The sequence below is a fragment of the Physeter macrocephalus genome, chromosome 10 (assembly GCF_002837175.3).
Source record: "Physeter macrocephalus isolate SW-GA chromosome 10, ASM283717v5, whole genome shotgun sequence".
NCBI lineage: Eukaryota > Metazoa > Chordata > Mammalia > Artiodactyla > Physeteridae > Physeter > Physeter macrocephalus.
Window position 1 is genome coordinate 39,963,044 of NC_041223.1, and position 20,823 is coordinate 39,983,866.

General features: G+C 35.6%; 1 protein-coding gene across 3 annotated transcripts in view; it reads right to left on the reverse strand.

Moving 5' to 3' along the window:
- Positions 1-20,823, reverse strand: part of HSF2 (heat shock transcription factor 2) — a 38,569-nt gene that overhangs the window by 1,453 nt on the left and 16,293 nt on the right. Inside the window, exons 4-13 of one of the 3 annotated variants that reach the window (XM_024122611.3) lie at positions 20,504-20,628; positions 18,258-18,333; positions 14,311-14,372; positions 13,313-13,400; positions 11,640-11,788; positions 10,982-11,221; positions 10,225-10,330; positions 4,753-4,806; positions 1,935-2,016; positions 1,073-1,246 (exon numbers count right to left, since the gene is read on the reverse strand). In XM_024122611.3, coding sequence (XP_023978379.1) covers positions 1,073-1,246; positions 1,935-2,016; positions 4,753-4,806; positions 10,225-10,330; positions 10,982-11,221; positions 11,640-11,788; positions 13,313-13,400; positions 14,311-14,372; positions 18,258-18,333; positions 20,504-20,628 — 1,156 coding nt within the window. Of the gene's footprint in view, positions 1-226; positions 1,247-1,934; positions 2,017-4,752; positions 4,807-10,224; positions 10,331-10,981; positions 11,222-11,639; positions 11,789-13,312; positions 13,401-14,310; positions 14,373-18,257; positions 18,334-20,503; positions 20,629-20,823 lie in introns of those variants that run through there. The other 2 variants (XM_024122609.3, XM_024122610.3) reach the window with 2 other exon arrangements.

Below are 20,823 nucleotides of genomic sequence, written 5' to 3' on the forward strand. Positions count from 1 at the left end.
GCCCATGAGCCATGGCCACTGAGCCTGTGTGTCCAGAGCCTGTGCTCCGCAACGGGAGAGGCCACAATAGTGAGAGGCCCGCGTAGCGCAAAAAAAAAAAAAAAAAAAAAAAAAAAAAAGAATGGACAACAGACAAAGTTTACAGTTTAAGTCTGTCTACTTCCTATGAAAAGGAAAAACTATCACATGGATGTCACCTCCAAAGAAGACACATAACAGATACTAGTACGCAACATTCATTATATTTATTTTACTAAATAGTATGCTTCAAAAAAACACAAACAAACCGGAAAACTTTTACTTAAAACTAGTCCAGCGAGGTGGATGGGCTGACGGCACCCACCCCCCTTCTATGTACACGGAGCTGCGACTGCATCAGACAGCAAGCACTCAAGTACACGTTGCCCTTCCTGTCAGACATGAATGAGCTTCTCTGAACCAAGAGAGACAAATGAAGTTTTACAAGATACAGGCACTTTATGTTCCCAGTTTTATAAAGAAGCCAAGTGAAAAATACTTAATAAAAGCAACTGGAACAGAGAAAGCTTTAGGAGTTCTACCAGTAGTTATAGTGACTTACACTCAATGCAAACAAGACAGCATCAACAAGTAAAACAAACAAACAAAAAGTTTAACTGGGTTAATGAACATACATGTAAAAAACAAATCCAATTTGCTGTAATTGGAGAAAAATGGCCATTTGAATCCAACTTAAAGATATGCCAATACTGTGATTTAACGCATCAAATCTTATGTACCTACGTAGCTGAGTAACATCTGAAAGCTTTGCAAGAGTGTGTGGTTAGTGAGAAAAGCAAAAGGTGCTTTTGATTCCACAGTATCTGATTAAACGAAACAAAGCAATTTACAAAAAAAAGTACCAAATGATACTTTAAAATAAATAGTTCATCATTTTGATGAATATATACACGTAGAGTCCACTTCTTGGGGATTTAGCTATCTAAAAGTGGCATATCACTATCCAGAGGTGCAGGAGCAAGTTCACATAAATAAAACAGTGTGGCTTCACTAGCTTCAGCTTCAGTCAATGGCTCCAGACGAACAAGCTTACTCTGGGTTGGTTCTGGGTCCAAGCTGCTGTCCAGAAGCTCATCAACTTCTATGGGTTTATCTACAGAGGACATAACTTCTGATGATGCTGTACTCCCCTGTTCAACAGTAGAAGCAGGGTTCCCATCGAGGAATGCAAGAAGTGGAAAGGCAGTGTACTGTATAAGTTGCTTATCTATAACAAAGATAAGAAGACTGATCTTTTATCACCAGCATATATAGAGTTCAAGTTATATGGTGGAAAAAACAGAAGCAGATGTGCATATGTGCAATCATTACCCTTATATAGCCAAACAAGAAATATCACACTTCGTGTCAGTAAATTTAAAAATGTACAAGTCAGGGCTTCCCTGGTGGCGCAGTGGTTGCGCGTCCGCCTGCCGATGCAGGGGAACCGGGTTCGCGCCCCGGTCTGGGAGGATCCCACATGCCGCGCAGCGGCTGGGCCCGTGGGCCATGGCCGCTGAGCCTGCGCGTCCGGAGCCTGTGCTCCGCAACGGGAGAGGCCGCAGCAGAGGAAGGCCCGCATACCAAAAAATAAAAAATAAAAAAAATAAAATAAAATAAAATAAAAATAAAAATGTACAAGTCAGAAAATGTATACTTTTATTCAATAATTAAGAACTGAGGGTTCTTTCAGTTCTCCTGAAGTTAAATAGGGGGGAAAAATGACAATCTTTAAGAACTATTACCACACCAATTCAATTTCCTTTATATGCTGGAACCTTGATACGTTATGCATAGAACTGAGACTAATAATACAAATCTGTGTTCAATTGTTAAGCATGGCAAAACCTTCCTTGGCCCCCAGTTTCTACATAGAAATCTTTATTTAAAAAAACTAATACTCCATTTATACCTACCTGTTTTGGGTTTAGATTTTCTTCCCTCTTCTGAAACTGGCTGAACTACATTGCTCTTGGTTTCTAATCCTTTATTCTCGGACTAAAAGAGAAAAAATAATATAAAAATACTTGTCTCATATTTTATATGTTCCTGAAAAATAGCAAAAAATTAAAAACTGGTAGAGTATAAGAATATTGGTATGTTCTCTGAAATACATGGGAAAGGGGAGCATCAGGAAAGATGAACTAGGGAGAGAAAGAGATTTGAGTAGAGGTAATGAAACTGGCTAAGAAAACTGCTGTCATCAGGTGGATGAAACAAAGAACGTGAACTAGGATGACACTAAATACAAAAAGGAGGGAGCATTTCAATAGTAGAACAGACAGAATTTGACAAGAGTAGAAGATGGTAATGAATCAAAGATGGCTAGTTTCTAATTGCTAATGAAGATAATTCTTTAAACAATTAAATTCATTTTAAACAGCTTTGATTTAAAACATATTACACATTTCTTTTCACTCACAAACAGAATATTTAGCATAAGTGAACATGTTTACAGTAGCTCAGGATAACATCCTTCAAACTATTTATCCCTATATTTGGAAGCCTCAAAGTTGAGGTGGTGTTTCTTCATTTCCTTTTTTGGCTCTTTCAATTCTTTTCTGTCATTTAAATTGCTTCTTTCAACCACTGTCTTCTCTCCTTACATCTGATTGTAAGGGGATTAATCTTTAAATGTTAAGTTCTTCAGTGCTCTTTTCAACGATGTTCAAACTGAGGTGCTGAGGTTCACAATTTTTCCTGAATAGCTGTAAGTCCCAGATAGCTGCATGCTTGTAAATTATATAAGGTGTAACAAACATACTAATTCCTATAATTTCCCTGATATTCATCACAAAATTAAGCAGTACAAGTTTCCAGGCTTCATAGATAATAATGACTCCAAGACATAATAAAAACTACTTAAACTTCCCCAAAAATTTACATTAAAATATTTCTCATTTAGCATTCACAATAAATAAACATTAATGAAATAATACCTCCTGTATTTTTCTACTTCCTAAAATAGGTATTTTCCAAGGATGCCACTGTTGTTATTCTAATGCATATGAGAACCAGGATGACAAATGGGTTTCCTCTCCCATACAAATTGTTGCTTATTAGTAGTGACCACTTAAGACTGCTATAGTGAGGAGTATAAGACATCCTGACTCATTAGTAAAGAGTGCTGTAATACATGTCACATAATACCTGTCATGAGCAAGGGAATGACAGCTGATGTCTCAATTATTTAAAAACAATCTAGATTCTAAAACTATGATAAAAAAATCACTCTCAATTTAAATTTGTCTATAGTACTATAGAGCAATATGTAAACCTGCTGTTTAACAGCTATTTCTAAAAGCTTTTGAGAATAGGAGATGATTCAAGAATAGAAAATGACTCAACGTCTAATAATAAACAAACAGTACAGCACATTCACTAAATGAATGCATGATATGGGTTCATTCAACTTAAGGTCTAACATTCAATAACATATTTACTGAAACACAGTACTGATGTGGTCCACAGATTCTTATAATATAAACCTAGCCAAACTATAGTCCAAATGCCAAATTCAGCATCCTGACTGTTTCTGAAAGTAAAGTTTTACAGAAGCACAGCCATACTCATTCTTTTATGTATTGTCTACGGCTGCTTTTGCACAATTGCAGTTGACTAGCTGTGATGGAGAATACCTGGCTTCATGCAAAACCCAAAATATTTAGTCTTCACAGAAAAAGTATGACAACCCCTGATATAAATCATCCAAATACTGAATGTATAATCAACCTTCTAGTTCAAAAATTCACAAATTCCTTCAACTTTAAGTTACCCAGGATAGAACTTTGAAAATGGAGAAAATGTGGTCAGGCCATCCTCACACATGACAATGGTCAGAAAAATTCCACCTCCTCACTCTAATACCTCATATTTATTTAATATGTGTTCATTTTTTACTATAAAGAACACAAATAAAAATTAAATTTTGATTCCACTAATCTAGAATTTGCACACATTCAGGGGACCTGATTTACATTTTTATTCAATGAAAAGCAGGGCTTAGAGAACAATCTGGTATAAATACAAGATAAATGAAGTATACACCTATTCAAGACAATAAGCTACACAACAAAACAGAATGATTTCTAAATGTCTGCTCTAACAACTTCACATTGTTCTTATTACTCATTAAAAACCAGTTCTAAAGAATTTGTTAACATCTGCTAATCCCAAGTGCAGATACTATACACTTAAGAAAATAAAACAATTACTTAAAAAAAAGGTCCAAAATCCATACTTCACTGTTTCTACTCACCTTACCTACAAATAGTATAAATCCCTGTGCTTTTACTGTATGCTAATAAAATGAAGGAACTTATTTTAAAATATGGGTACCCTTGAATTTTCAATAAAAAATGCTGAGAAGTTATTTATAGATGGAATAAGAATGTAAAATGGAGACACAGAACATGAAGAAATCATATTTTAATAATTTTTTTCAGTGATATGCCTGAATATGCCAAATTTAGTCAGTTTACCTCCCAGCACATTGAGGGCTGATTTCACACTGGTACTTAATAGCACAAGGCACAGAAGAACTGGGCAATGATTCACCCCATAACCAAAGCTAATTTTTCATCTAGAATTTTATTATCTTGATCACATGTATTAGGTAAGAATATAAAATGCTTTTTGTAACTTGTAACTGGGAGTGATACTGCTCTCTACTTACTAGGACTTTTTTCAAATTCTTACAGCTACGGGTCCTGAGCCACACGAATTAAAACTTACTTTTGTATTATTGATGTAATCTGTGGGATTCATCTGCACAGAACTAGTGAAAAGCTGAAAGACCAAACAAGAAAGATGATAAGTTTAAAAAATATTTTTAAAAAATTAACTGTGTGTTCAAAATTTTTATACAGCCATGTTGGGTGAAGAGATGTAGCTCCTGCACTAGGAAGTTTCCATATAGTAAAACAAGTTTGGAAGAGAAAAGCAGGAAAGCGGAAAGAAAAACGAACAAAAGCAGAGCAAGCTAGCCCATGCATTAGCTGTTTTAAGAATTTCTATTCTACAAAGTAGTAGGGTAAATCACTTGAGACAAATGGTGGTTTTCCCCACCTCCCCTCTCCTTCATTTCTTTTATTTTTTCCTCCCTAAAAGCCTCTGGCCTTCAATGGCACCCAGGGCTGAGTCCCTTGCCCTGATAAGAGCCTTCACTGACTACCTGCTAATTATGTGATAAATTTATAGAATCTGCTCTATGACAGTGCTTCCCAAATTACACCTCAAGTAGAGCTCTCTGACCAAATGGCTTAACTCCATGTTGGTTCTTTTCACCTCACCTAGCAAGGGAAGCCATAAATGCAAAGACCACTGCCTACTGCTTACTGCACTCCTCAGACCAGCCACTTTACAAACATAACTTTTGTTTATGTCATAAGCTTCAAAGTCATCCAGTCCACAGGGATTTATTGAGCATCTAAGAAATAACTGACATCATGAAGAATATAAGATGAAGACACTATTCCTGCTCTCCAGGAGCTTACAATCTAAAAGGCAAAATAAGAACAACATCAAATAGCAACATATGATCAGATACAATCCAGTATTACAATAACAATGGATGGTGGGGCTCAAGAGTACTAAGGAGCTAAGAGAAAGGAAAACAGACACACACACACACACACCCCGTCCCTCAGATGAAACAAAAAGTCTTGATAAAACTATGTGACATGTAGTTCCTGGAAAATGGTTAGGACTTAGAAAGGAGAGGATGAAGGAGTACATTGTTACAGCATTAGCAACAACAGAGAGGAAGAAATGGTTGTGAGGTAAGTTCTACAAATAAGATGATAAGTCCAAATAATGCAGAAGTTCTGAGTTGAATAGTAAGTTGTATACATAAGGTTCAAAAGGTAAGGCAAGGCCAATGAATGGACAGGACATTCTGTCAGCAATAAGAGACTTGGGAGTGGCCTGAGTAATGAAATATATTGACTAAAGCATTTTAAGAGAATAAGCACACCAAATGGTTTGCAGGACAGAATGAAAGGCAGAGAGGCTCCTCCACCCTCTCTAAACACTGATTCCTCTCCTTAAAGTTCCACATTCACTGTAGCCCTAAAAATATCCCCAGCTCTTCTTTTCCTTTCATTAACTTTTCCTCCTTTCATACCACCTACTGATCCATGAAGAGGAAGAGACTCAGTTTAAGAGTAGGTAACTATACATCACTGCCAATCTCTACCAGTTCAGCTTGTACTTGCCTCAGAGGTCTGACCAGATTTTGTCTCTACTGAGAGTGGCATCTGAGGAGGACCGGCAGTATAAACTCCTCACTCCTTCTCTGCCCCAATCCCTCTACCCACTGACTCAGGGATACCTTCATGTATTCCCAGCAGACGCATGGTCTGAAGTAGGAAAATAGATCATGTATGAGGAGCTGACACGGTTGAATTCTAAGGTCAAGTCTCTCCTACTGATTCCACACTGGGTCACTTGTACTGAACTCTGCAGCAAGAACCCATGAGCTTCTCAGCATACTTATTACTCACACATGTTCTTACCATCTTTGCCATCTCAGAGAACAAGGCAACCTATGGGTAGATTTTTTATTTATGACAATACCCCATAATTCAAGGATGAAACAATAAACAATGAAGGTCTTAGATGAGAGAGGCAACAGTAAAAATATTGGGTTGGTCCAGAAGTTCGTTTGGTTTTTCTGTAAGATGGCTCTAGTAGCACTTAATTGTCTTTAACTTCATTTGAAACAATCTTGCTAGACTGTATTGTGACAGCTGTCACATCAGTGTGCATTTAAAAAAAAAATTTTAATTGGTGAATTTTTATGTACTCATTTTAATATTGAAGATGGAAGAAAAAAAGCAATATTTTCAGCATATTATGCTTCACTATTTCAAGAAAGGTAAAAACGCAACTGAAATGCACAAAAAGATTTGTGCAGCGTATGGAGAAGGTGCTGTGACTGACTGAACATGTCAAAAGTAGTTTGCAAAGTTTCATGCTGGAGATTTCTCACTGGACGATGCTCCACAGTTGGGTAGACCAGTTGAAGTTGATAGCGATCAAATCGAGACATTAATTAGAACAAGCAACATTATACCATGTGGCAGATAGCTGACATATTCAAAATATTCAAATTGAGCATTGAAAGTCACTATGAAGTTTGTTAGGTTAATATATATGTTAATCGCTTACAAGTTTGGGTTCCACATATGTTAAGTGAAAAAACCTTCTCGAACATATTTCTACATGTGATTCTCTACTTAAATGTAACGAAAACATTCCTTTTTAAAACAAATTGTGATGAAAAGTGGATACCATACAGTAATGAAAAGTGGATACTGTACAATGTGGAACAGAAGAGATTGTGCGGCAAGTGAAATGAACCACCACCAACCACACCAGAGGCCTGTCTTCATCCAAAGGTGATGTTGTGTATATAGTGGGATTGGAAGGAAGTCCTCTGTTATGAGCTCCTTCTGGAAAACCAAACGATTAATTCCAACAAGTACTGCTCCCAATTAGACCAATTCAAAGCGGCACTTGATGAAAAGCGTCCGGAATTAGTCAACAGAAAATTCATAATCTTTCCATCAGGATAATGCAAGACCACATGTTTCTTTGATATCCAGGCAAAAACTGTTACAGCTTGGCTGGGAAGTTCCGATTCATCAGCCATATTCACCAGATATTGTACCTTCAGATTTCCATTTACTTCGATCTTTACAGAATTCTCTTAATGGAAAAATATTCAATTCCCTGGAAGACTGTAAAAGGCACCTGGAATAGTTCTTTGCTCAAAAAGATAAAAAGTTTTGGGAAGATGGAATCATGAAGGTGTATGAAAAATGGCACAAGGTAGTGGAACAAAACGGTGAATACATTGTTCAATAAAGTTCTTGGTGAAAATGAAAAATTGTCTTATTTTTACTTAAAAACCGAAGGCACTTTCTGGCCAACCCAATAGAAAGTAGGGATGGTTTGTGAATGTTATTTTGGAAAATACACAGCCTTGGTGAACAAGGAGATAAAGAAACCAAGATTACTGTGATTATTATCCTGTGTGGGTAAACAGAAGACTGATACCACTACAGAAAATGGTAGCTAGTTTAGAAAATAAACAAAGGTTTGGTGTTAAACATAAATAATTTAAGGCAAGATCTAACTGATGATCCCAAAGGCATGGAATTAGAATTCAAGCAAAGGTTACTTTAAAAAATATTAAGAGCTGGAGATACATATTTGAGAGCAATCCTACAAGCCAAAATCCCTCCAGAGAGGCAGGACAGAAAAAAGAAGAGAGGTAGGAAAAAACAGGATAAAATACTGGGTACCTTGGGGAATATCCACAAGTAGAAGACAGCAAGAAAAAGAAAAGCTCTTAGAGGAAACAGAATGGTTAGGGAGATAGGAAGAGAACAAAGAGGTCCAGTGCCTTTAAAATCAACAGGAAAAGTTCTACAGTAGAAAATCAATAATGTTAAATAGTAATAGTGTTAATTACTTATAATCCTTACAAAAGCCCTTCATGTCAGGCATCAGCCATATTTAACAGGTGGGGAAACTAAGCAAGAGAGGTTAACTTTCCCAAAATTAATAACTTAGCTAGTAAGTAACATGAGCCAAAAATGGAACCAAAATCTGTCTGATTCAAAACAAACCTTCTTCCACTAGCCCAGTGGTCTAATTTGGAGGAAGAAGAAAAAAAAAAAAAAAAAAAAAGCTGCAGGCTACTTACAGTGAATATACCAAGACAGCACAGGCTTTGAGTAAATAAGCAAGACAATCCAGGGTTTCAAAAGAAATACAGAGTGAAAAAAAAAAGTAACGAATACAGCCACTCATTTCTACAGTTTTGTAGTCAAAGGATTAGAGAAGCAGAATGGTAAATGAGCAGAGCAACACATCAAAATGGAGATGATCTGTACCCACTGAAGGCAGTTGGAAAAGATCAAGGATAGACAGAGAAGAACAGAGAGGCGGGGGGCAGGTGTACAAACTGGCTTTAAAAAGGAAGTACTTCCTCTAAGAAGAAAGGATATGAGATTCCACAGCTGATGAGAGTACCAGGGCATGGTGAATTATGCTCTGTGAATAGGGAAGTGTTGGCTGGATAAAGTCCTGAGGACAAAAGAACATGGTAACTGTTCCAAAGTTAAATTAAAATGACCTACTTGAAGACTGTGAGGATTTGTAGAGAGTCAGAATTACAGGATTTTATTTCCTTCTTAGTGATCTAAGGGACAGATATTCTAAAAGGTCTCTGGATTCAGATTGGGGACAAAGACTGATAGAATCAAGAAGGGCTGTCAAGTTACTGTTAAACAAGTCCAAATAGGTCATTAACATGGATGTTGAATTCATTTAAGAGAGTAACATGGAAAGGAAATCTTCAAAGAAGGTGAAATCCATCCTGTGAAGCACTGATGATTTAGGAAAAATAACAGTCATGTGACACTGACAAACTGTAGAATCTTCTGATGTGAGAGAAGCTGTATTTTAAGGAAAAAAAATGCAAAACAAAGAACAACAAAACTTTTCAAGTAAAAGAGCACAACAGAAAATGTTCACAACAGGAAATGGAAATAGGGGAAAGAACAAGATTCATCTGGATGAGACCAGGCCACATAGAAAGCTTTAGGTAAGAGAGAGAGGAGTGGTAGGAACAAGAGAAAAGAGAGCAAGGTTAGTACCAGAAATGATAGACAAGGATTCAAAGTCCAGACAACATAGGAATCAAGTTCATATAGGTGGTGGTGAGGACTGGAATAGGGGAATCTTAGGACTCAATACAAAAAATTTTTAAATATAATAACATATAATACATTTGACTGAAAAACATTAATTCCCGAAGTATTAAGAAGTGCTTCCATGCTGTTTCCTGGCTAATTATTTATACTATTTCCGCTGATTTCTATTCAATGACAATTTACTCTAGAGCAAAACATAACACAGCAACAAGTCCAGACAAGACCTGGATTTAATAGTACTGTTGAACAGGGTTGATATGTTGTTACACAGGGATTAACTGAACTTCTACTCAGAGACAATAGTGATCACCCTCCTTCACTTTCCTGAACCCATCTGTTCATTCTAATAAACAAAACCATTCATTTAAAAAAATAAACTGCAAAAACAGTGTAGAATTCAAGAATATGATGCATTGATTTATAAATACTATACATAAATACACAAACTGCTGGTACAACAAAGAATATTCAAAGTACCTACATCGACCAGGAGATCTGGGTCTATGCTAAACTGTCTTCCTGACAGCATGGCTTGGAAGTCCTCTAAACTGCAATCAATACTGTCAAGATAATCCAACAGCTCAACCCTAAGGAAAAAAGATTTTTAAAAAATCAAATATTAGGTTTCCTTGCTTTTATGTTTAAAATCACACTGCAGTCTAGCTAGGCAAAATATTCCTAGCAATTGCTGAATCCTTACCAATTCTTAACCTTAAGAGATCCTATTCAGTATTTAGGATTCAAAAAAACTTAAGTTAATTGAGAACCCACAGCCTTTATACAAAACTTCAGTATTTAAAGAAAAAAGGTTCTGCAATAACCCAGTCTGATTTATCTTTTTCCTCTATACTATAAATTATAAAATGTTTAACCTCTGACTACTGGGTATTGCACTAACTTCTAGTTTTCTTTTGCTATAAAATAAGTTCCTTCATAGAGATTGTATTATTCCACAGTCCTGATAACACAAATACACACAATCACACACACTTTTAAGACATTCAAAAAGAAGTATTTCATTACAGAAATCTGAGGAATTGACAAGAAGATCCCAAGACTGCTCCTGGGATAATTAAATCTTTCTCAAAATACCATTTGCAGAGCTCAGCACTAACCAGAACAGAAAGGTTGACTACATAGGTTCATAACCTGAAAGGAAAATCATTCAAAGAGAAAAAGAACATGTGAAGTAAACAAAGAAAGCAAATAAATTTAGACAACCTTTAGATGAGACTCACTTTCCCAAAAGATTGATGTTATCATTTAAAATGGAATCCATCATGGTCACAGGATCTTCTGTGGTCAGACTAGATGAGCCATTTAGCTGGACGGCACTAGACATGAGAGGGCTGGTGCCATCACTGCCTGAACTTAGGGATTCTCTGGCTGGTTCATTCTGATCTCCACTCTGAATGACAGGTGCATATTCATCTTCATTGTCATCTTCAACAATGACAATATCAGGGTACTGGCTACAGCTAGATCAGCAATATGAGAAATAACCAATTACATTCTCAGACTATTTCAATAAATTCACCCTATCTAGTCACTCTCCATGGAAACTCTCTCCCCAAACCACCTGTCAAAAGGCTTTTCTTGGGTGTGTAGTTTAATGAAAAATATTGACACTTCATACAATATAAGACCACAAAGAATCAATTAAAGGTCTTTAACTCCAAACTTTAAAAATAAGAATGCATTCTCATTACTTTTTGCTGGGAGTCTTTTCGCTGGAGGGAGGGGGGTTATGTGCTTGAATAATTTGGCTCAATTTTTCAGTTCAAAAATTAAAATGAGTCAGATATTAGTTTATCAAAGAATAAAGTAGTTTTAAATTTAGATCTCTGATTAAAAAAGAGTAATATTTTCAAAAATTTTATTTCACAATCTCCTTACTTGGAGGGATCAGATATAATATCCTCATTAGTTTCTGGAATAACTGGGATATTTTCTTCATCTGCATTATCATCAGTAACGTCATAAATAATGATATCATCTGAAATCCGCTCCCTTGGCTTTAAACCTTCAGTCCTACTGTGTGGAACCTAAAAAATCAGGTAGAAAATATATCAAAAAACTGAAATTATTTTGACTACCAAACAATATACCATTTAAAAAATGTTAACTGGGCTCTGAGATACGATGGTAAGCAAAACAGATATGTTTTCTGCCCTTATGGGACTTATACACTAAATTGGTATTAGAAGTACCAATTTACAGAGGTATGAGATGTATTATCTGCATGCTACTTAACTATTTCTTTTACTGTAAGGGACCTTAAAGATGACATGCCTCAGAATGTTTCTATGAAAAGATCTTCAAATTTTAAAGTATTTTTTTTAGCCAAAGAGTAAAAAAGTCTTAGGACTTCATCAGAAATCTCAAACATAACCAGATGGCCACTGGGCTGATGGGGATTATTTCATCTCAAGCTACTCTGTTTGACGCCATGTTTTATTCTTACTCATTAAATGGTTTCTTTAATAGGGGGGAAAAATACTTCAACTATTCCACAGCTAAATGTCAGTCTGGCATTTTAGCAATTATTATTTTTTTAAATTCAGCTACAGTTATATTCAGACCATGGATACACTAATAAAAAAATTCAATTCTCCAAAGCAAACTAAAGTCATTAATATAATAGAAAATTCTATCAATTTCAACTCTAGATAATATAGAGGCAAAAGATGTAAATCAAGTTAAATTAAGAAATCTTCACCCATTTACATGAGTCTTCAATCCTAAAAACAAGTATGCTTGATTATTTAAACAGTGGGAAGAGGAACCAGATGTCAGGTTAACTCTGACTTGCCTGAGAACAAAAATCTCAATACTTTAATAATATATCTAAAGCAGTATTTAGAATTCTAAGATTGGAAAGTAACAATGATAATCAGATATTAAAAGAAGTCTGGACTCAACTAATTGCCACTGGGTATAAGTCTGACAATTTACCCAGAGAGCTTGTGAAAAAATGAAGGTAAACAAAAATACTTTTTGAAATTGCTACAGTAAAAGAGTCTAGGTCTGTACACATTTATAATAAAAGTTGGAAACAACTTAAAATAACCAATGAACAAGTGCATAATTACATTATCATAATATTCAATTAATCTCATATAGTAAAGATCAACTAAATCTCTATGTTTAATAAATCTCAAAAGCAAGACCAAGTGAGGCCACACTGCAAAATGATATGTACAAAATGATATCATTTATATAAAGCTTAGACATATGCAAAATAATACCAAATATTGTTCATGGATTCACACATCAAAAAGCCATGGGAATGATATATACTAATTCAAGATAGTGATTTACCTCTGGGTGACAGGGGAGACTGGAGAGGGAGAGAAAAATGAACTTGGGAACAGGTAACTGAGACAACTATATTTGTAATAGTTTATTTCTTAAAATAATCTAAAGCAAATGATAAAAAATGTCATGATTTTTAAAAGCTAGAGGATGAACAGTTAGATTATTCACTAAACTTTTTCAAATGCATGACATACTGCTGTAATAAAATTTAGTTTGAGATAATAAATATAAAACAGAATTTAAAAAATTACTTTATGATGGTGATTATCAGCTGGTTCTTTTACTATGTGCTGAAACAAATTCTTCTTTTGAGCTCCATTAGTGTTTAGAAGTAGAGGTCTGAAAATCAGAAGATATACATGAAGTTCAGTGAGCAAACATACATGGAGTTTAAATTGCTTCTAATAGTTTAGCCACATATAAACACACTCATTTTAATAATGAATAAAAAATTTCAGTACACAAGAAACTCTTAAAAACCATTACCTCTTTGGAGGGTTATGGGGGATGAGTGTATCTATTGCTTTTATTTCTCCATTCTTCTGTGTTATCTTTGTTATAATAAACACTATAAATTACTCTCCCCAAATATACTTCATTGCTGACTGAACTATATAACTCTTTATGGTACTTACATAGTAAAAAGTAGGTAATATCACAAAGACTCAGTGGAAGTAGAGTTAATTCTACAGCATAAGCTGTAAGTATAACCAAGCTCCGCTAAAATCCTTTGCCTTACAAGATAATCTTTTTCTCCTTCTACCTATTCCTCTGTCCACTGTTCTCCTTATGTTTTAATCATGACAAAGGTAGTTACTGACATTTATGGGTATCACAACCCATGGTCAATGTACAGGTTTTTAAAGACCCTTGTGAGTGGATTAAACATGAGATATCAAGTAAAAATTTTTTTATGCTCTTTTCAGCATGTATCCTCTTTTTAAGAGTTTCTCTCACTGAGGCCTTCTAATGCTACAATAATTTGCTAATGTGAATGAAAGATGAACTCTTTATAAACCGTACGTATGTAAAACGACCATTTAGGCTATCCTAATCTCTCAAAAACAGCAAGATGACAATCGTAGGAAACACCACCACTCTTGAAATGTTAGAAGTATAATTTAACAAGGGAGAACTGTTCATCTGGGACAACACGCATATACTCAGCAAATGTAGACCATTCATGATTAAATTCTAAGATGTTTGGTTGTCTATAGATAGGTCAAAATGTATTATCATAAAATCTTACCTTTTACGTTTTAAACTCACAAGTTGGTTATTCTGAACCAATGTAACAATAAACTGGACAATCTAAAAGGAAAATATAAATAAAAAATATTCCACCATAGATTCTTAATTCTTTAGTCTATATTACAAGTCTTATAAAATTAATTCAGGTACTGTATGTCCTCTATTCTAAGTCACATAATTTCTCACATATTAACATTTTAAATTTGGATGCATCTTACAATGATATTTAAAGAAATATACCAGCACCCAGGCAGAAGAACAACCTGTGATAAAGTTGCTGCTACCTAAAATATAGAGGTACCTAGGACATCCATCTACCCATATATGTATCTATATATCTAGCTTCCTACCCACCCATCCATCTATTTATCTATCAAATATTCAGTTCAATTATTTGTCTTGATGATAAGTACCAAGCATGCCTGGATAGAGATCCCTATTTTTACTTAAAATTCTTTCAAGAAGATTATGATGGGGCTTCCCTCGTGGCACAGTGGTTAAGAATCTGCCTGCCAATGCAGGGGACATGGGTTCGAGCCCTGGTCCGGGAAGATCCCACATGCCGCGGAGCAACTAAGCCCGTGCGCCACAACTACTGAGCCTGCGCTCTAGAGCCTGCGAGCCACAACTACTGAGCCCACGCGCCACAACTACTGAAGCTCGCGCGCCTAGAGCCCGTGCTCCGCAACAAGAGAAGCCACCGCAATGAGAAGCCTGCGCACCGCAACGAAGAACAGCCCCTGTTCACCGCAGCTAGAGAAAGCCCACGTGCAGCAACGAAGACCCAACACAGCCAAAAAATAATAAATAAATAAATTTATTAAAAAAAAAGAAGATTATGATGCAGAAAAGAAAACTGATGTTTGACAGATATTTTTCTTATACCAGGTAATACAATTAGAGGCAAAAGAAATTGCCAACTCTCTCAGAATAGATCTTACTATTTTCAAGTTAGAAAAAGTTTATTGGCTAACTCTAGAAAAATTATTATTGAGACACTGAACATCTGTCAAAGCTTCCTGCTGGGGCTTCCCTGGTGGCGCAGTGGTTGAGAGTCTGCCTGCCGATGCAGGGGACACGGGTTCGTGCCCCGGTCCGGGAAGATGTCACATGCCTCAGAGCGTCTAGGCCCGTGAGCCATGGCCACTGAGCCTTTGTGTCTAGAGCCTGTGCTCCGCAATGGGAGAGGCCACAACAGTGAGAGGCCCGCGTACCACCAAAAAAAAAAAAAAAAAAAAAAAAGCTTCCTGCTGACAATCATGGGAAGCTAATTTAATCTTCAAAGTCTGATTAAATTTAGAAAAAGACTATTAAACAGATCAAGACATGCAAACAATCCTTCATATTTTATGACAGTGTTTCTTAAAGTGTGGTCCATAGACCAGCAGCACTGGCCTAGGAGCTTTTTAGACATGCAAATTCTCTGCCTCACTCCAGAATTGCTGAATCTTAAATTCTGAGGATGAGGTCCAGCAACATGTGTTGTTTAGCAAGACCTCCAGGTGATACTGATGTGAATGTGAGAACCACTGGTTTAGGGTATGCCTTGAAATTATACTGCCTAAAGGAGTTAAAAAGGTAAACTATTAAAAGCAGTATAGGGGCTCCCCTGGTGGTGCAGTGATTAAGAATATGCCTGCCAATGCAGGGGACACGGGTTCGAGCCCTGGTCCAGGAAGATCCCACATGCCACAGAGCAACAAAGCCCATGAGCTGCAACTACTGAGCCTGCGTTCTAGAGCCCACGAGCCACAACTACTGAGCCCACATGCCACAATTACTGAAGCCTGCGCGCCTAGAGCCCGTGCTCCGCAACGAGAAGCTACCGCAATGAGAAGCCTGCGCACCACAACAAAGAGTGACCCCTGCTCACCACAACTAGAGAAAGCCCGCGCGCAGCAATGAAGACCCAAGGCAGCCAAAGATATATATATATATTTTTTAAATTTATTAAAAAAAAAAGCAGCAGTATATCACTGAGATGTTATGAATAAAGGCCGAGTGACTGATGACTATTTAGACTCTGCAGAAGAGTTCCTTGTACAAGCTTTATGAAATATAATTATGTAATTAAAATAGAGAATTGTCCATTGAAAATACACACTGTATAGCTTTAATATTGTACGTTCTCCCCCAAACGAGGCTACTAAATGGTTTGCCTTACAATCAGTATTAACTTTGCCATGGAGAAAAATACAGACATTTTAGTTGAAGAATCAGACAGCATTAGAGTCTATGAAAAGGAGGTTAGCCACTAAATTGCTTATTCAAAAGAAAATGCTGACAGCTGATGAAAAGACAACATCTAACCTTAAAGATATCTATGAAATAGTCCAATTACTTTTGTTAATTTATAAAAAAGTGTTAGGGAAAATTCTTAAAACATTAGTTGGCTGAATTTACAAGAACATGAATCTCTGGCTAAATTTCTCCTGAAATTTGCTGTGTATTTCAGTTCTCTTTTGACACTTTGGCATTATGTTGTAGAGTTCTTTTCCTGAAGGAGAAGATGAGGCATTTAACATTTACATCATTGGACTTCTTTAGCTGACAAGTTCTATAACAGACACCTCCCATATATTATTCCAATTAATCCAAGGCCAAACAGTAAATGGCAGAATTAGAAACAAATTCCAGGAATAGAGAAAAAATTATCACCTGTCATCATGCATTATGTAAACTCCCTAACCCCACTAAAACACATAGATTCAACCTCAAATTTGAGCAGAAAGAATGTTAGCTTTCATGAAAAACTGAAATGTTGAATAAGTATTTTACCAACTATCCTTGCTTTCAGGAAAAAAAACCCAACAAATTATGGAGTACTGTGAGTTGATATTTAATCAAAACATTGTTTTCTGAAAAAGATTAACAGATTTTAAAAATAAAGCACATGTTAAGGTATACCTATCATTTAAAATCAGGTATTCTTAAACAGGGCTTCAAGTTGGAATCAACTATGGAAGTTTTAAAAATACATGTACTTGGACTAAACACTTAAAGTTGAATCCTACATTCAACCTTCACTTGCATACTTATTTTTAAAAATCAGTGTATCTATTTTGACTATGGGCCAAAGGCTAGAGCTACCATTCATCTCCGTGTTCTAAGCCTGCTCCACTACACCCATATCCTTTCAGTCATAACACTATTTTTAGCTAACGGCCTCTGACTAGGAACAAACTGAAGCTCTCCCACCCTCCCTCCCCCCATAAAACCTGTTGCTTAAACTTAGTCCAGTTTACTCACGAGCAAAAAATAGCTGCCTTAATTACTTTTATGTTTCACCTCTTATTAACATATGCAAGCTGATATGAGAAGATTAAATCACAAGGACACAATTGCAGCAGAGAGATTTTCTGTTCCCCCCAGTAATTTTCAGCTCATATACTAAAACCTAGGATTTATTTTACAACACTACATCAACTGCTTTTCTGCACGTACTAATAGTGGCATACACTTATAACTCATTTTTTTGAACACATAATTTGATCGACTGATTTGAAAATATTAGTCATTTATCTTCCAAGACCATATCTATGCCTTTTAGAATACAAAACAGTAAGACAAAAAACAAAAATAAATCCCACACAGTAAAGCTATGTCTTTCATATAAAATGTTAAGAAATTGGTAGTATATTGATTATACTCCTAAGAATGAAGTATAATAAAGTTGTTATATCAGGCAAAAAAATTTTACTAAAAGCTAATGAAACATTATCTGGAAGTATGGAATGACTAAACTTAGCTAATAAGAAATTTTTTTTTATTACAAAGAATATGTAACACTTGGCTTAATTTGTTTGATTTCATAGTTTTACTTCTGTGTACCCAATACATAAGAAACTAAGATCAATCACTGACTACTCAATAGAGATTTCTGGGGGGTCACAAATGGTACTCATTAAACAAATGCAGATTACAGTCACAGAGAAAAAAGCTTACCTTTCGAATAACTTGTTGCTGTTGTGCATGTTTTGCTCGTAATTCTGACACCTCCTTCCAAAGGGACTCATTCTCACTATGTTATCATTTATGAAAAATAAAAATAAAAAAATTCAGTCAGATAAGCCAGACCTCAATATCTTTAATTAAGAACATCAGACTTGAACTAGTTTTTACTATATATCTTTATGAGACTAGGAAAACTTTGGTTCAATTACACATAATGGCAACTAACCTTGACACAACTCCAGAATCCTTCCTTCATAACTGTAGTATCGTCTACTCATGGCAATGTATGCACAAAAACTTAAGATTTATGCTTACATCCATACATAGTAGGCCATTTACTCCTCTGACAATCTGCTTCATTACTTCTTGTTTAAAAAATAAGCTAACTTTTCAACTACGGCTACCATGTGAATTCAGGACTTGTGCTTAGGAAACAATTCTTAAAGGGGAAATGACATTTACCCAACACTTGCTATGCCAGACACTATTCTAAACATTTTATGTGTATTACTTAAACTTCTCTAAAATCTGTCAAGAAAGGAATTATCTCTATTTTATAGATGAGGAGACTGAGACTCAGAGAACTGAGAAAACTTACCCAAGATCACACAGACAATTTGGTAAGTATTGATGTCAAGCTGAAGTCTATAAGACTCTAAAACTGTCTCAAACACAAGCATATAAATGTTTGGTATTTTTAAAGCATATTAAAAATGTTTTTTAAAGCATATCTAAATACATGACAAACCAATTATATGCCCAGCAGTAATAGTATTTTTTTCCTTCATTCACCATCTTCTATTGAAATTGCTGTTATTAAATGTTAGCAGCAATGATAATTTTGAGAAGGCCTGAAAGATAATTCCTCTATTAAATGCTCTAACTTTTGCTCTTTTGTTAATTTACACAAAAGCCATCTTCCTCAATCCAAACTATTACAAAAGGGACTGAATTTAAATATAGAGGGCACAGAAAATAAGATTGTGATACTTACTGAATAACTACTGTACTTTTTCTGACTCAGAAATATAAAGATACTGTCATCTGCCTACTAAAGATAAGTAGGAGAATGGTTACCACTAAGACTTACAGGATGAATTTGGGATCCCACTCCTTAAAAGCTAAACCTGAGATTCAAGGAACTGGGTCAAAGGGCACTTCAACAGACACAAGATACATAGAGTAAACCAACATAAGTGCTTAAATAAAACATGCAAAACGAGCAAGCTTCAAATTAAGGCTTATTAAAAAAGGGAATCAAAGTCCAAGGTTACTCTCAATGAAGATACTTGAGTTGAGAATAGCGAAACTAACGCCCCACAATTGAAATGGGACAGAATACATAAAATAACTACTCTTAAGACCTTGGCACCTATTTACTATAAGAGAATTCCAACTACTTACTAAGAAGAGAAATATAGGTCTACTCTATAACACAAGTTGCTACTGTGGCATTAGGATAACGGTGCCAAAAATTGTAGTAAAACAAAATACAGCACTTTTCTGCAGATAAAAGGTTTGAATATCACTTTCCCAAGTCTATGTAAAGTAAGTATCAAGTAGGACAAGTCTCTAGTGTCCTTTTTTCCCTATTTTTTGTGTCCTACTTTTTCCTAAAAGATAGGCCACATAGAAAATGTCCTAAGAAACTTCTATAAAAGAAAGAATAGGTAACGTATGTGGTATTTTTTTTTAAGATTTTTTTATGTGGACTAATTTTAAAGTCTTTATCGAATCTGTTACAATATTGTTTCTTTTTTTTTTATGTTTTTTGGCCGCGAGGCATGTGGAATCTTAGCTCCCCAACCAGGGATCGAACCCACACCCCTGGCATTGGAAGGTGAAGTCTTAACCACTGGGTCCACTGGGTCCAGAGAAGTCCCTGTAGTATGGCTTGTGGTCCTCATATGTGTGTAAACATATGAAAGTCAACCTAAGTAGAATCATAGTTTCATACACCAACTTAATGATCTATTATTTCATTAGTAACACTTGTGTATCAAATTGTTTTGACTGACCAGGCTTATATATTCTTTTGACACTATCATGAAAATACAATATTGGGGTAAAGTCTATAGCTACAAATAAAAAATAAAGGGAATCAATACTTAAGAAAAAGGCTTTTGATCTTGGCTTCAACAATGTAATCTAGGTACTTAAAGCACCAATCTCCAAACCTCAACACACACATACACACCAACCCCCATGTTAGGATTTATTCGGAAATAATACTTTACCTTTTTAACTCAGAAAGCCTGGACTCAATAGTTTCCTGTTTTATTTGAACCTTCTGAGCACTACTTATAATTTTTGTTAAATCTTCCTGACGAATTTTATTTTCTTCTGGTTTTGCAGATGAAACCTTTCAAAAAGTAAATGTAGGAAATTAAACAAATACTAAACACCATGATTATAATTCAAAACTTCCCTGTTATAAGACGTTTTTGTAGCCTGTCCAGGAAGTGAGATTTAGTTCCAAAAGCCCAGGAAAAGAATAGACTTCATAGCTCAAAGAGAGGATAAGGAATAATCAGTTTATTTATTTATTTTTAATGTG